A 16634-nucleotide genomic window follows, 5' to 3' on the forward strand; every position below is an offset into this window, starting at 1 on the left:
CGCCTCTCCGAGAGAGCGCGGGGGACACGGGGCAGCGCGCGCCGGGCGATTGCGCGGGAACTCCTGAGGTGACCCGGGGCCCCGCCCCGCCCCCACCAGCGTGCCGCGCCCCGGGCGGCGTCCGCCGTCGCTGAGGGAGCGGTGGGCGCTGGAGGCTCTGCCCTGTGGCCCGCTCACCCGCAGCAGCTCCCCCGCCTCAGCGGCACCGCAGACTGGAACCGAGCCCCGGCCGCTCGCGGGCGGCGCAGCGTGTGAGCGGCCAGCCGGGCCGCGTGTGGGGCAAGGCGGCGTGCGGGGTGACCCGGCCCTTCAGTCCCACAGCGGGGCCGCTTGGGTCCCAGGCCGGGCGTGGTGCAGGGCCGCCGCCCGTGAGTGCTGCGTTCAGGGAGCCTGCTGCTGGGCCGGTGGGAGAGCGGTTCCCATGGCGCGCTCCATCCAGCGCCCCCAGCGAGCGTAGCTGTGTGCGGCCTGGGCTCCGTGCGGGGGGTCGAGCTAAGATACGCAGCGTCAGCTACGGGGAGACTGTCGCTGAAGTCGATGTAAGTTGGAGAGACTCAGGCCTGGTCTACACTATGCGTTTAAACTGAATTTAGCAGCATTAAACCGATTTAACCCTGCACCCGTCCACACAATGAGGCCCTTTATATCGATATAAAGGGCTCTTTAAACCGGTTTCTGTACTTCTCCCCGTCGAAAGGAGTAGCGCTGAAATCGGTATTGCCATGTTGGATTAGGATTAGTGTGGCCGCAAATCGATGGTATTGGCCTCCGGGCGGTATCCCATAGTGCAGCAAAGAATCCTGTGGCACCTTATAGACTAACAGACGTTTTGGAGCATGAGCTTTCGTGGGTGAATACCCACTTCCTCAGATGCATGTGTATTCACCCACGAAAGCTCATGCTCCAAAACGTCTGTTAGTCTATAAGGTGCCACAGGATTCTTTGCTGCTTTTACAGATCCAGACTAACACGGCTACCCTCTGATACTTGATCCCATAGTGCGCCATTGTTACTGCTCTGGACAGCAATTTGAACTCGGATGCACTGGCCAGGTAGACAGGAAAAGCCCCGTGAACTTCTGAATTTCATTTCCTGTTTGCCCAGCGTGGAGCTCTGATCAGCACGGGTGGCCATGCAGTCCCAAATCCAAAAAGAGCTCCAGCATGGACCGTACGGGAGATACTGGATCTGGTCGCTGTTTGGGGAGACAAATCTGTTCTCTCACAGCTCCGTTACAGAAGACGAAATGACAAAGCATTTGAAAAAATCTCCAGGCTATGATAGACAGAGGCCACAGCACAGTGTTGTGTGACAAGCATAATGGAAAGCCAAAGAATCAAATGGACGCTTATGGAGGGAGGGAGGGAGTACTAAGGACTCCAGCTATCCCACAGTCTCCACAGCCTCCAAAAAGGATTTGCATTCTTGGCTGAGCTCCCAATGCCTGAAGGGTCAAAAACATTTTCCCGGGTGTTTCAGGGTATATGTCATCAACTTACACCCTTACCCCCACCAAAAGAAAAGGGGAAAAAAAGTTTCTCACCATTTTTTAATGTCACCCTATGTCTACGGCATGCTGCTGGTAGACAGGGTGCTGCAGTGCTGAACACCAGCATCCCCTTCCTGATGGCAGATGGTACAATATGACTGCTATCCATCATCATCATCATCATCAGTCCGTGAGTGCTCTTGGCTGGCCTCGGAAAAAATAGGAATGACTCCAGGTCATTCCCAGCAGATGGTACAGAATGGCTGGTAACCATCTTCATCATAGCAACTGGAGGCTGAGCTCTATCAGCTCCCCCCCCCCCCCCCCCCCCCCCCCCCCCCGCTTTCATGTCTAAAGAAAAGATTCTGTACTGCCTGGACTATCATAGCAGCGGGATGCTGGACTCCTCTCCCTCGCCACCCTTTAATGTCCTGCCTGGACTATCATAGCAGCTGGAGGCTTCCTCCCCCTCATTTTATCTCACTAAAAAGTCAGTGGTTCCTATTCCTGCATTCTTTGTTACTTCATCACACAAATGGGGGGACACTGCCACAATAGCCCAGGAGAGTTGGGGGAGGAGGGAAGCAACAGATGGGGTTGTTGCAGGGGCACCCCCTAGAATGGCATGCTGCTCATCATTTCTGAGGGATCTCTGGGGCTCTGACACAGTGCAGCTGTGCTCTCTGGTTCTCTAGTACACTTGCCCCATATTCTAGGCAGGACTGACTCTATTTTTAGACAAAACATAAAGAAGAGAATGACCCGGGGAGTCATTTCCATTTTTGTCCATGCGCCCCTGGCCAACCTCAGCGAGGCCAGCCAGGAGCACTCATGACCGCAGCAGATGGTACAGAATGACTGATAACCGTCATCTCATCGCCAATTTACAATGGCATGGCAGACAGTGCAATAGGGATGGTAACCCTGCCACCTTGCAAAGGTAAATGAATGCTGCTCTGTAGCACTGCAGCATCCAGTACACATACGGTGACCGTTACAAAAGGCAAAATGGGCTCCATGGTTGTCATGCTATGGCGTCTGCCAGGGCAATCCAGGGAAAAAGTGCGTGAAATGATTGTCTGCCATTGCTTTCACAGAGGAAGGGTTGAGTGACGACGTTTACCCAGAATCACCCGCGACACTGTTTTTGCATTGGAATCTCAACTCAGAATTCCAATGGGAGGGGGAGACTGTGGGAACTATGAGATAGTTACAGGATAGCTACCCACAGTGCAATGCTCTGGAAATCGATGCTAACCTCTGTACATGGACGCACACCACTGAATTAATGTGCTTAGTGTGGCTGCGTGCACTCAACTTTATACAATCTGTTTTACAAAACCTGTTTATGTAAAATCGGAATAATCCCATAGTGTAGACATACCCTTAGATTGACTTTCTTCGCATCCTCACGGCGTGGGATCAATGGCCGCGGCTCTCCCGTTGACTCCGCTTCCGCCTCTCGCCCTGGTAGAGTTCCGGAGTTGACAGGGAGCGCGTTTGGGGATTGATGTATCGTGTCTAGATGAGACGTGCCATATCGATTCCCGATAGATCGATCACTGCCTGCCGATCTGGCAGGTAGTGTAGACATACCCTTAATGGGAGGAGCCCTCCTGTGGACGTAGTGCTGTCTAAACTAGAGGTTAAGTCCGTTAACTGCATTGCTTAGGGGTTTTTTACACCCCTGAACAACGTAGTTATACTGATGTAAGTTTATAGCGTAGATCTGGCCCTGAACTAAGCAAGTTTTACTACCTGTGCATAGAATTTTCACAGCTTGTGTAAAAGTGAAACTGTACACCTGAAAGCACCAAAAGCTGGGAAAGGTTGTTTCCCTCCCTCCCTCCAATCTTTACCCATTCTAACATTGACCCAAAGAAATGGTAAGAGTTGGTATGTTTCTAAGGGCATGTCTACACTTAAAATGCCATAGCGGCAGTGTACCTATATTGATGGGAGGGGTTCTCTTGGCAGCGGAGGTAATCCACCCCCCAAAAGGCAATAGCTAGGTTGGTGGAAGAATTCTCCCACTGACCTAGCACTGTCCACACTAGGGGTTAGGTCACTGCTCAGAGATGTGAAACTTTCACACCCCTGATAGATGTAGTTAAGCCAACTTTTTAATTTTCTAGAGAAGAGCAAGCCTAAACAGCTTAAGTATAAATAATAGGGGTTTGCGGTTTGTGAGTTATAAATTCATAGCTTTTTTCACATCTGAAGGAACTAAGTTCTGGATGTCTACAAAACAAAGGAAATCCCAATTTTGAGACACAATATTTGTAAACCTTAAAATATAACTCCTTTTTGTTGTTAAATACAGAGAATAAAATAAGGCTTTTGTTTTATAATTGGAATTTATGAACCAACATCTGATCTAATACTAAGCAGATTTGATTCATAAAGATGGGGAATAACTGTTCTGCCTATTATAAGTCCAACTCTGTCTATTACAAATAATTGTTTATGAAAGATAGGAAAATGTGGAGACAAACAGATGGGTACAAACTGAATTGTTTTAAGTTGCAAGAACAGTGCCAAGTTTGGCATGACGAGCTGAATGATTCTAGACATGGGAGGAAATGTGTATAACTGAAATGTGTTTGATTGGTTTGTGTTAATGAATGAGGGTGCCCCACACACTTCTTGGACATTATTTGGGAGTCACTCAGGTGGACAGGGAGACTGGAAGAAGAGCCCTTTACTATTATAGTTGTAAAATGATGCTTTGGGCCCATGGTGTCATTGAGGATCCAGCAGCACCCCAAATTGAAAACTTCTTAAATGAAAGAAGAATAGGAAGGACAATCACCCCAGTTTCCCTTAACACACTATCAGTGCCTCCCTTATGTCCAAACTAAGCTTCTGCCAGCTTGCCTTTATCTAAATATTGCTCTCTGCCAGGCACTAGGAAAGCAAAGATGCTGCACCATTTAGGTTTGATGGAAAAGAGGCACAGAACTGTGTGTGCTATGTACATCTTGATAGAACTACAGCCCAAATTGTTTTATTATTTTCCTCAGCATGACATACAAGAGGGGCACTCAAAATCAGCCTGGCAGAATGTTCATGAGAACTGTCTCTGGACAGATAAGCAATTGATCAAAATCACATTCTCTGATCTCTTGGGGCCAAGTCCTGTTTCCATTGAAATCAAAAGGAGTTTTGCTATTGAGTTCAATGAGAACAGGCTTTGACATTTGGAGAGGAAAGAAAAAAACACCCAAGCAAGGGTATCAAAGACTGCTGACGCATGTGAGAAAGTCAGCAGACATCTGATATTTGTCCATTGCAAGGCAAGGGAGAAATCAGCAATTGGTGAGGCTAGAACAGTCTCTGTACCATATCCAACTCATAAATCCATCTGCAAAGGATCAAGGAAATATGAAGGCTTCAGATTACCTTACAGTCCTCAGTCCCTTGGTTAGAATGCTCCCATTAATATATGTTCATAGTCTAGAGGCTGGAGCAGGAAAGAGGCAAAATGGAGATGTTTCGAGGCCAAGGCCTTTTAGTTTCTCCCAAAAGTGCCAAGTAAAGGGAGATCTGTTCTCACTGTGAAAGATGGTGTGTGGAGTCACATGGGCAAGTTACATATCCATCACCCCCACCCATATTTGAGTTAGAACGTTCACAAAAAGTCAAGTGTAGACAGGCATTTTCCAGGGTTCATTATGAGCTAAGTGTTCATTAATGATCCATTCAGCTTGACTTGTCCCTTCACGTGCTGGCTGAATACCTAGTGGGCATTACCACAGGAGCAAGCAAAAGTAGTAAACATAGCTAATATTTATAACTTCAGATACTAAGATGAATATGCATGCATAGAAATAGCATAATCATAAGTACTAGCTATTTCACATACATGAGTATTCCTAAAAGAGATTATGAAAAATCACACCACTTACCTGAGACCCTATATGCCAGCACCATGCCCCACTGGAGTTTTGTTATCTGTTATGTAACAACAGAGACGAAGCCAGTTACATGACCCTGTTTAGCCTAAAAGGGCAAGGTTAATTTTTAGCTGTTCGGTATGACTGCACCTTTAGGCCATGGCTACACTTACAGTTCTGCAGCTCTGGTAGTTACAGCTGTGTTTGTACAGCTGTGTAGGGCCAGTGCTGCAGTGTGGCCACACTGACAGCTACCAGCGCTGCAGTGTGGCCACATTTGCAGCGCTGTTGGGAGTGGTGCATTGTGGGCAGCTATCCCAGCATTCAAGTGGCTGCAACGTGCTTTTCAAAAGAGGGATGTGGGGTGGAATGTGACAGGGAGCGTGGAGGAGACAGACAGAATGGATTTTTGGAGTTGACACTGTTCTCAGCTCCCTGCCTTGCAAGTTCTAAGGACTGGAAGACACTGAACAATGCCTACCTTCAATCATTTTAAAAGTTCTGACCCCCTTCCCCCACCCCTCTCTCATTCACTAAATGCAAATTATGCACTCCTAAATAGCCACCAGATAAGCATCTGCTCAACACGGATTTCCCCCTCCCCCTCTGCCGTGTGAGTGTGCTGTTTCTCTCTTCAAGCAAACAGCTGTGAACATTCCAAAGTAATTCCCCTGCCTGCCTCCGCTCGCTCAGCAAACAGGAGCTGTGTTTGTTTTTTAAATAAGCAGTTTGGCTGAACTCCGAGCTCTCCCTTTCTTCCGGTTTGTTGTGGACAGGAATTCTGGGATACCTCCTTATACCCCGGAGGTCAATAAAAGTGCTGGTGGGGTCCACACTTGCTGACCAGCGCTGGATCACCAGCGCTGGAATCGCTACACCCGAGGCTCGACCGGGTGTACAGCCAGCGCTGCAACCAGGGAGTTGCAGCGGAGGCCGTGCTTTGCAAGTGTGGCCACATCCTAAGTTGCAGCGCTGTAACCCCATCACCAGCGCTGCAACTCTCTAGTGTAGCCATGGCCTCAGTCAGGGAGGGCATACTGGCTGGCACACATTCAGATTAATGGGCTTCAGTGTTCCTTTGCAGTTAACTTTTTAATGTTCATAAACCGGCTATGTGCTGAGGTGATTTAAAGCATAACACAGGTTTTTAGGTTTGCAAATCTGTGAACCTCTGCCTCTTTGAGGTTTTGTTGTTACAATTTTTTATTTATTTTTTTGCTGGTCATAATGTAGGAGGGTCTCCTCTCTGCCCTCTGCTCATGGTATGTATGTGTCTTGTAGCTCTCTTTTGAACACCAGTTGAAAGGATTTTTTTTGCTTGTTTCAGTAAGTGTGAACTGATTCTTTTCTCTTAGAAGGCATGTAATTTTTTCAGGTACACACTGTTTAACACTGAAAACAATTGGGGCTGTTAAACTTCCTTCGAATTCCATAGAAAATTAAGTTCAGCTATATTTTCCAGTACAGTGATGAAATAAATGGGTGTTTTTGTATACAAACATCAACATGCTTAACTACTCAGTTTCCCCCCAAATATGTAGTATTTGAGTCGGTTTATATGGAATATGGGAGTTGGGTGAGGAGCCATTTCAGCACATGTATGACTTATTAAAAGACAAATTTTAAGTAGAACTGTATCCTAAACTGCATTATGATATTGTAACCAAACATTAATATATATGGAGATATACCTATTTCATAGAGCTGGAAGGGACCTTGAAAGGTCATTGAGTCCCCCTGCCTTCACTAGTAGGACCAAATACTGATTTTGCCCCAGATCCCTAAGTGGTCCCCTCAAGGATTGAAGTCACAACCCTGGGTTTAAGCAGGCCAATGCTTAAACGACCGAGCTATCCCTCCCCCATTTCAATGGGAGAGTCAACTTCCTTTATAGGAACAAAACAGACTCCTGAAACTCTTACCACAAAAGTTGTCCACAGTCATGCAAATAGTCCCATTGTGATCAATGGGACTGATCAAATGATTAAGGTTTTACAGGATTAGGTTCCAAGTTTGTAAATTGTTCTGGATGAAACTGACAATGCCTCTGCTGTCAGATGAGAGGGAGCATCATTCAAATAAAGGCGGGCAGATGTGTGATAAGTCTTAGCTCTGTTGCTAAGATGAGGAACGTATTTTCAGCAAAGTTCTTGGCAGATTCTTGAGGCAGCTGGTTAAAGGCCGTCAGCGTCCGGCATTATAATCTTCATTTATAGTTCTCTCATCCATAAAGCTGGAAAATGAGGCATTTGTTTTCTTTGTTTTGCTGCTCCAGTTCCAGTTAACAAAATGCTTGTTAGACTAGTTTGACTGCAAAGAAGAATTCTATGTACACTGTGGACAACACGTGGTTCCTGTAAGGCTGTAGAACTGGCCTGACATCAGAATTCAAATATCCTCTGGTCAGTGCAAGCAGAGGCATTCCTCTAATGATTTGGACTTGATGTGATGCAGTATGAATGTCATGGATAATTCAGACCAATGGGGAGAAACAGAATAAAAAACACTGTTTAAACATCTTCTGTCCCCCCACACTCCTCCCCTCTTGAGGGCTCTTGACCAACTTAACAACACAATACATATGCTAACAAACTTAAACAAAGGCCATATAAAGAATGAATGCCCTCCCTAGCTGCGGCCCCACCCCTCCCCTCTGGAGACGGGTGCTAGCCCCAAGTCTTTCTGGTACCTTGTACCCGCTAAAAATCTCTTGTCAGTACTTCGTACTGGAGGGTACTGCCCTACTTGCACTATTGCTTGGGAGCCTGCAAGCCATCATGACACCATTAGGCCTGTGTCATCCTGATCCTGAAAGGTGTCCAGGTCAGCCTGGGCCAGAGAGAGGGAACTGATGACATTGACATCTCCACCAGCTTCAGGTAGCTCCTGAACTGCACCTGGAATATGGGATTTGAGTTCCTGCTCTCATCCCCTCATATGCAACATCTTTTGCAACACTGCTGTGACCCCATGATAAGTGAGGCAGCTAAATGCAGTACCTTACACAATGCGAGTACAAGTCTGTCAGGTCTCGAAGTGCCTGCTAAGAATGTGTGTTGTGCCTGTGTTTCTCCAGCAGTGAGGTTGCAAGGAAGGGTATGTCTATAGTATGGAGACTATACCTGTATAGCTAGGTGTAGCCCATAGGGCAGATGCAGCCTACTTTGCGGGCCTCAGAGGTGGTACTGAGTGTTATAAGCAGCTTCAGCCAGTTTGAGTCTGACATGTCTGTGTTCTCCTCCTGCTGCCCTGCCAGGTGCCTTTGGTGGGTCAGAAAATGCTGCAGGAATGTCCTCCAGCATCTCATGGAAGCTCTGCCCGTTTCCCGAAACAGGAGTGAAAGCTCAAGCAAGAGAAATTCTTCAGATGACACCTCCTCAATATTGCTGGGCACATGCATAGCCAAAAATGATTGCTCAGCATGCTGTATTGGCAGGCTGCTCAAACTTTCTGGAATTGGGGGCCGGGGAAACGACACCATCAAGATTTCTCACATTGCATCATGAACAAAGAACCAGAGCAGCCATTTTTGGGGAGGGCGTTAGGAAGTCTGAGATATGGTTGATTGAAGTACACAGCCCCCAGTCCAGTGTGGATGCTGGAGCCTTGGTTTAGAAAATCCTTAACATAGGGTTACCAGTCAGTCTAGATGCTCAAACCCTGGGGTCTCAAACCCTGGATTTGCGACTCTCATTCCACTAACCCTGGGCTTACATTGCAGTTAGACATACCCCTTCTTTTCAGAGCAAGAAGGGAGCCTGCAGGACAATCCCATGTCACCTCAGAATCTCTCCCTGCTGGAGGAAATATGTTGCACCTCACTGTCATCTTCACTTGCTGTGGCCAAGGAGAGGGCAGGCTGTGCTATTGCAGCCATGTTCTCTAGATCAGAGGTGGGAAAACTACGGCCCACGGGCCAGATGTGGCCTGCAGGAGTCTCCTGCCTGGCCCCTGAGCTCCTGCCCTGGGAGGCTCGCCCCAGCCCCTCCCCCTCTGTTCCCCCTTCCCCACAGCCTCAGTGCATCATGCCGCTGGTACAATGCTCTGGGCAGCCAGGAAGGGCAGCTGCAGAGCCCGGCCTGACCTGATCTCTGTGCTGCATGCTAACGTGGCTGGCTCCAGGCGGGCGGCACAGCTGTAGCGCCACCAGCCACCAGTGCTCCAGGCGGTGTGGTAAGGGAGCAGGGAGGGTTGGATAGAGGGCAGGGGAGTTCAGGGTTGTCAAGTATAATTCCCAATTTTGGACCTTAGCGTCCAAAATATGGGTACTAGCACGAATTCCCCTAAGCTTAATTACCAGCTTAGATCTGATAGGCTGCCACCAATCAGGAATTTTTAGGGCCTGATACCCTCTGGTCCCCCCAAAACCTTCCCAGGGGACCCCAAGACCCAGATTCCTTGAGTCTCACAACAAAGGGAAATAAGCCATTCCCTCCCCCCTCCCTTCTTCCTCCTAGCTCTTTCCCACCCTGGGAACACTAGGAGATCGCCTGATTCAACTTTTTGAATCACCACACCGAGAGGAGTGTTACCTTCCCCCTCACCCAGAGGCAATACAAGCTGTGTGAATATAACACAAAGAGAAAATTTATCCTTCCCTTCTCCCCACCAATTCCCTTGAACCTTAACTAGGAGAAAAAAATTAAACAGGTCTTAAAAGCAAAACTTTTAATAAGAAAGAAAGAAAAAGTAAAAGGTTTATCTCTGCACTTTAGATGGTAAAAAGTTACAGGGTCTTTCAACTATAAACAATAGAAAGAAACCTTCTCCAGCACAAACACAATTTAAGCTACTTCCAGCAAGTACACATATGTAAATGAAAAAAAAAACAAAAGACTATGACCGCCTTTTCTTACTTACAATTCTGAATAGATAAGAGACTATAGCAGGGAGATTGGCAGAAACCTGGTTGCACCGCTAGTCCCGTCCAGGACCCAGAGAGAACAAAGCCAAACCCCAAACCCACAAACAAAGGCTTCCCTCCACGAGATTTGAAAGTATCTTGTCTCCTGATTGGTCCTCTGGTCAGGTGTTTGCAGGTCACTGTTTGTTAACCCTTTATAGGTGAAAGAGACATTAACCCTTAGCTATCTGTTTATGACAAGGGTGGTGGTCAGGGGGCAGGAGTGTGGATAGGGGTTGGAGCAGTCAGACGGCGGGGAATGGGGGTGTTGAATGAGTGCAAGGGTCCTGGGGGGCAGTCAGGAAGGAGGGGTGTTGGATGGGATAGAGGTTCTGGGGGGGGCAGTCAGAAATGAGAAGAGAGGTTAGATGGGGTGGTGGGGGACAGTCAGGGGTGGGGGTTCCAGGCGCAGTCAGGGGACAGGGAGCAGGGGAGGTAGATGGGGCAAGGGTCCTGAGGGGGGCCGTCAGGGGGGATAAGGGGCGGGGGCCAGGCCACGCCTAGCTGTTTGGGGAGGCACAGCCTCCCCTAACTGTCCCTCCATACAATTTCTGAAACCCAATGTGGCCCTCAGGCCAAAAAGTTTGCCCGCCCCTGCTCTAGACTCTCTAGGAAAACAGGAGCCAGCAAGAAGAGGTATTGGAAAGAAGTTGGAAGCTGCTGAGAGACCTGACCACAGATAGAGGAGTGGACCTGACTGACCAGAGCTGATGGTGACAGCAGAAGAAAGCAGCAGCTGTGACGATGCTGTTCTGGCGGGACCCAACTGAGAATGCCAATTCAGGACAAATCGTTTAAAACAGGGCAGTCACGGCCCAAGGCTGGGGTTTTTCCACCTCTAAGGCAAACCAAACCAGACAGACAAAGAGGAGTTTGGTCTCACCCCACTGGCTAACCACAAGTCACACAAGCAATTCCCTTAGACACTCCAGTTTCCCAGTATCACCACCAGTCCCACTCGTCCTGGGGATGAATGGTTATGAAAACCAACACCCCAATAAAAGAAAAAGGTTCTCTCGATCCCAAAGAATCAAGGCCCAGACCCAGGTCAATATACAAATCAGATCTTACCCACAAATCACGCTGTTGCCAATCCTTTAGAATCTAAAATCTAAAGGTTTATTCATAAAAGGAAAAAAATATAGATGAGAGTTAGAATTGGTTAGATGGAATCAATTACATACAGTAATGGCAAAGTTCTTAGTTCAGGCTTGTAGCAGTGATAGAATAAACTGCAGGTTCAAATCAAGTCTCTGGAACATCCCCCGCTGGGATGGGTCATTCAGTCCTTTGTTCAGAGCTTCAGTGTGTAGCAAGGTCCCTCCAGAGGTAAGAAGCAGGACTGAAGACAAGATGGAGATGAGGCATCAGCCTTTTATAGTCTTTTCCAGGTGTAAGAACACCTCTTTGTCCTTACTGTGGAAAATTATAGCAAAATGGAGTCTGGAGTCACATGGGCAAGTCCCTGCATACTTTGCTGAGTTACAAGGCGTTATCTGCCTTCTCTCAATGGGTCACTTGTATCGCTGATGGTCCTTAATGGGCCATCAAGCAAGCGAGGCAGAGCTAACACCAACTTGTCTGGGATGTCACCCAGAAGCACAGCACAAATTTGAAATACAGACAGTATAGAGCCAATACTCATAACTTCAATTACAAAATGATACATACATATAGCATAATCATAACCAGCAACCCATAACCTGGTCCTAGACACCTTATATGATACCCTTTACATAAGGTTTGGTGCCACTACAGGACCTTGGTTGCAACCATGTTCTATATGGTCCCAGATTACATCAATAACGTCGCAGCAGCAAAGCAAGCAAAAACAGCAGACAATTAAATCAACAGAGTGTAAGCCCACTACATTTTTAATTATAGTATAGCATAAATGTAGTGCTGAATAGTATCAGTATGTGTATTGTTGAGGGGTGTGGGTGTATTGTATTTTACCTATGTAAAACTTCACTTTCAGAACTGCTGTCAGCGATCTGTTGCAGACTGGCCATCTGCAACTGAGTGCATCACCTAGAATCATTCAAACTGTATGCTGTTGTGGTTTGAGTGCTCTTTACCTTCAATGAAGGATTTATGTCTAATTCATGATTTGTAGATTGTATTGTAACAAGGATTATTAGTTACATCAATAAAAAGATACTTAGTTTTGGAAGGAATACTGCCTGTGTCAGCCACTTTATTGGAAGGTTATTTATATCAGTGTTCTTCAAGTGTTTCCTTAGCTACCCTGAAGACCCAGATCCCAAGAAGAGTAGATTAAAGGGGCGATAGGCAGCTTATTTTAGGGGTGCCCCAAAGCCTGTTTTTAAGGGGAACAGAGGGGCCCAAGAAAGCAGCATGTGTACATGCAGAAAGAATTGGTCTCTGTTGCAAGAGAGAGTGTTTGCAGGCAGCCTGATACTAGAGTAGCTGGATGGCTTGTGACACACCGTAGTGGTAACTTTCAGAGTGTGTGTCTTGTGCACAGTAGGTACTCTTTCCCGTGTTTTGCATCTCTTCTGGGAGTTTTGCCTTGTGAACAAATTTCTGGTTTAAGCACTGATATTTCAAAGGGCTCTAAAATCCACATGCATCCTCAGATTTTACTTTAGAAGTTTTGTCAAGAAAATAACATTTTTGAAATTAATGGGAAGATGAGAGACTCAAATAACCAGCAGCAGAATTAGGCTAATGTAATCCAGCTACATTCTCCTCAACCTTCTCCTGAATAATAGGATTGTGTGATCAAAGAAAAGCAAATAGTTGTAACTCAATGTCAGTATGATCAGCGGGGTTGCAGTGCATCAGGAAAAGCACCCATAAGAGTGATCCCTGTTGTAAGACCCGGGGGAAGGTCCACATTGACTAATGCAGTGCCAGGACACAGTCCTCAAATCAAAATAGTGATATATTAATCATGAAAAATAAACAGAAAACAAATTTCAACTTTCTACAATCATTCATCCAATGTACGCAAACCAAGGAATCACACCAATCAATTCCACTCTTCAAAGAGCTGAAGTTCTTTGGTAAAAGGAGTCTGTAGGAAATGTCAGACACTAGAAAAAAAGTTAGTCACATGGCTCTTTTAAAACCAGTCCTAGCAAATGTCAAATGAGATTTCCCCCCACAAATAGCAATAAAAAAATCAAACCATGTACAAACTACATTAGCAATTAAAACTGATACTTTAATCCAAAACACAACTCTGTAGACATTCTGCACTATGTGAATGGAATTCCTGGTGCAGTCTTAACTGTGGTAGCGTTATTGCCACACCGTAACATCGCTGTGCCACTTTATGGCTTGGCACCCACTAAGGCCTGGTCTACATTACGAGTTTATCTCAAATTTAGCAGCATTAAACCAAATTAACCCTGCACCTGTCCACACAATGAAGCCCTTTATTTCGCTATAAAGGGCTCTTAATATCAATATCTGTACTCCTCCCCGACGAGGGGAGTAGTGCTGAAATCAGCATTTCCATTTTGAATTAGGGTTAGTGTGGCCGCAATTCAACAGTATTGGCCTCCGGGAGCTATCCCACAGTGCACCATTGTGACTGCTCTGGACAGTAATCTGAACTCGGATGCACTGGCCAGGTAGACAGGAAAAGCCCCGCAAACTTCTGAATTTCATTTCCTGTTTGCCCAGCATGGAGAGCTGATCAGCACAGGTGACCACGCAGAGCTCATCAGTACAGGTAACCATGCAGTCTGAGAATCGAAAAAGAGCTCCAGCATGGACCATACAGGAGGTACTGGATCTGATCACTAAATGGGGAGAGGATTCCGTGCTAGCAGAACTACGTTCCAAAAGACGAAATGCCAAAATCTTTGAAAAAATCTCCAAGGGCATGATGGAGAGAGGCCACAATAGGGACACACTGCAGTGCGGCGTGAAAGTTAAGGAGCTCAGACAAGCCTACCAGAAAACCCAAGAAGAAAATGGAAGGTCCGGGGCAGAGCCACAGACATGCTGCTTCTACGCTGAGCTGCAGGCAATTCTAGGGGGAGCCACCACCACTACCCCACCCCTGACCAAGGATTCCAAGGAGGAGGTAATCTCAGCCATGCCTGAGGATTCTGCGGATGGGGAAGATGAGGAGGAGGAGGAGTTTGTGGAGAGCACACAGCACTCCGTTCTCCCCAATAGCCAGGATCTTTTTCTCAGCCTGATTGAAGTACCCTCCCAACCCTCCCAAGGCAGTATCCCAGACCATGAAGCCATGGAAGGGACCTCTGGTGAGTGTACCTTTGTAAATATAAAACATGGTTTAAAAGCAAGTGTTTTTTAATGATTAATTTGCCCTGAGGACTTGGGATGCATTCACAGCCAGTACAGCTACTGGAAAAGTCTGTTAACGTGTCTGGGGATGGAGCGGAAATCCTCCAGGGACATCTCCATGAAGCTCTTCTGGAGGTACTCCAAAAGCCTTTCCAGAAGGTTTCTGGGCAGTGCAGCCTTATTCCGTCCTCCGTGGTAGGACACTTGACCACGCCATGCTAGTAGCAAGTAATCTGATATCATTGCATGACAAAGCCTGGCAGCTTATGGTCCCGGTGTTCGCTGGTATTCAAACAACATCCGTTCTTTATCTCGCTGTGTTATCCTCAGGAAAGTGATATCGTTCATGGTAACCTGGTTGAAATATGGGAATTTAATTAAGGGGACAGAGGTGGCCGTTCCTACTGGGCTGTTTGCCTGTGGCTGAAAAGAAATCCTTCCCTGCAGTTAGCCAAGCGGGGTGGGAGAGAGGGATTGTCACTGAGCTTTTTCGCGTTTGACTAGCAGGGATCTTCCCTGATACCAGCCATGCGGTGGGGGAAGGGATAAAGTGATCATCCCAGAGAATTGGATGGGGGAAGGTTAGTTTGGTTTCTGCTGCTGCACATTAACAGGAAAACTGCAGCACTCAATGGACTTTGCTTGATATGTGGGAAAGGAGGGCGCTGGATATATGAAGGCTGCAGAAGCCAAAAGACAATGGCTTACCATAGCCGCATGCAAGCCGAATTCTGTTGTCTGGACCTGCGTCTGTGATCTCTAACACCAAAGCCACAGGCACTCAATATTAAGATGCAAAATGCAACCTTGTACTGAAATCATGTGTGCTATGTAATGTGAATAGTGTTGTTCACCGTGAAAGAGTATAAGCATTGTTCTGTGAAATGTATCTTTTTAAATACTTCTCTCCCTTTTTTCCCCTCCCTCCTGCAGCTGCAAATTTTTCTCAGATAAGGCGGTGAAAAAAAGGATGTGAGACGAAATGTTCACTGAAATCATGGAATTGACCCGCAATGAAAAGACGGTTACTCACCTTTGTAACTGTTGTTCTTCGAGATGTGTTGCTCACATCCATTCCAGTTAGGTGTGCGCGCCGCGCGTGCACGCTCGTCGGAAACTTTTTACCCTAGCAACTCCAGTGGGCCGGCAGGTCGCCCCCTAGAGTGGCGCCGCCATGGCACCCGATATATACCCCTGCCGGCCCACCCGCTCCTCAGTTCCTTCTTGCCGGCTACTCCGACAGTGGGGAAGGAGGGCGGGTGTGGAATGGATGTGAGCAACACATCTCGAAGAACAACAGTTACAAAGGTGAGTAACCGTCTTTTCTTCTTCGAGTGATTGCTCACATCCATTCCAGTTAGGTGAATCCCAAGCCATACCTAGGCGGTGGGGTCGGAGTGAGAAGTCGCGGCATGGAGCACTGCAGATCCGAAGGCCACGTCCTCTCTTGACTGCTGGACCAGGGCGTAGTGGGAAGCAAAGGTGTGGACCGATGACCAGGTCGCTGCCCAACAGATTTCCTGGATGGGCACACGGGCGAGGAAAGCCAGCGACGACGCCTGCGCCCTGGTAGAATGCGCATTTACACGGCCCGTAGGAACGTGGGCCAACTCATAGCAGGTCCTGATACAGGATGTTACCCATGAGGATAACCTCTGCGAGGAAATGGGAAGCCCCTTCATGCGGTTCGCTACTGCCACGAAAAGCTGGGGGGATTTGCGGAACGGTTTGGTCCTCTCCACATAGAACGCGAGAGCCCTACGGACATCAAGCGAGTGGAGTTGTTGCTCCCTGCCTGAAGAATGAGGTTTCGGGAAAAAAACCGGGAGGAATATCTCTTGGTTGACGTGGAAGGCTGAGACCACCTTGGGGAGAAAGGCAGGGTGTGGCCTCAGCTGCACCTTATCTTTATGGAAGACTGTATACGGGGGGTCTACCACGAGAGCCCGGAGTTCCGACACCCGTCTAGCTGAGGTAATAGCTACTAGAAAGGCAGTCTTCCAAGAAAGATAGAGTAGGGAGCAAGTAGCTAACGGCTCGAAGGGGGGCCCCATGAGCC

At 47.5% G+C, this 16634-nt stretch overlaps 1 protein-coding gene across 2 annotated transcripts; it reads left to right on the forward strand.

Moving 5' to 3' along the window:
- Positions 1–7: 7 nt before the first annotated feature.
- Positions 8–15594, forward strand: LOC127048479 (zinc finger and SCAN domain-containing protein 29-like). 2 transcript variants are annotated; one of them, XM_050948354.1, is made up of 3 exons: positions 8–68; positions 13943–14532; positions 15509–15588. In XM_050948354.1, exons 2-3 carry the CDS (start codon positions 13998–14000, stop codon positions 15535–15537), a joined length of 564 nt encoding a protein of 187 aa, XP_050804311.1. In that variant the 5' UTR covers positions 8–68; positions 13943–13997; the 3' UTR covers positions 15538–15588. The 2 variants fall into 2 exon arrangements, 1 of the variants encoding a protein (XP_050804311.1); XR_007773677.1 differs by lacking the exon at positions 13943–14532 and having other exon boundaries at positions 15509–15594.
- Positions 15595–16634: the final 1040 nt, after the last annotated feature.

The sequence above is a fragment of the Gopherus flavomarginatus genome, chromosome 3, assembly GCF_025201925.1.
Source record: "Gopherus flavomarginatus isolate rGopFla2 chromosome 3, rGopFla2.mat.asm, whole genome shotgun sequence".
NCBI classification, from domain to species: domain Eukaryota; kingdom Metazoa; phylum Chordata; order Testudines; family Testudinidae; genus Gopherus; species Gopherus flavomarginatus.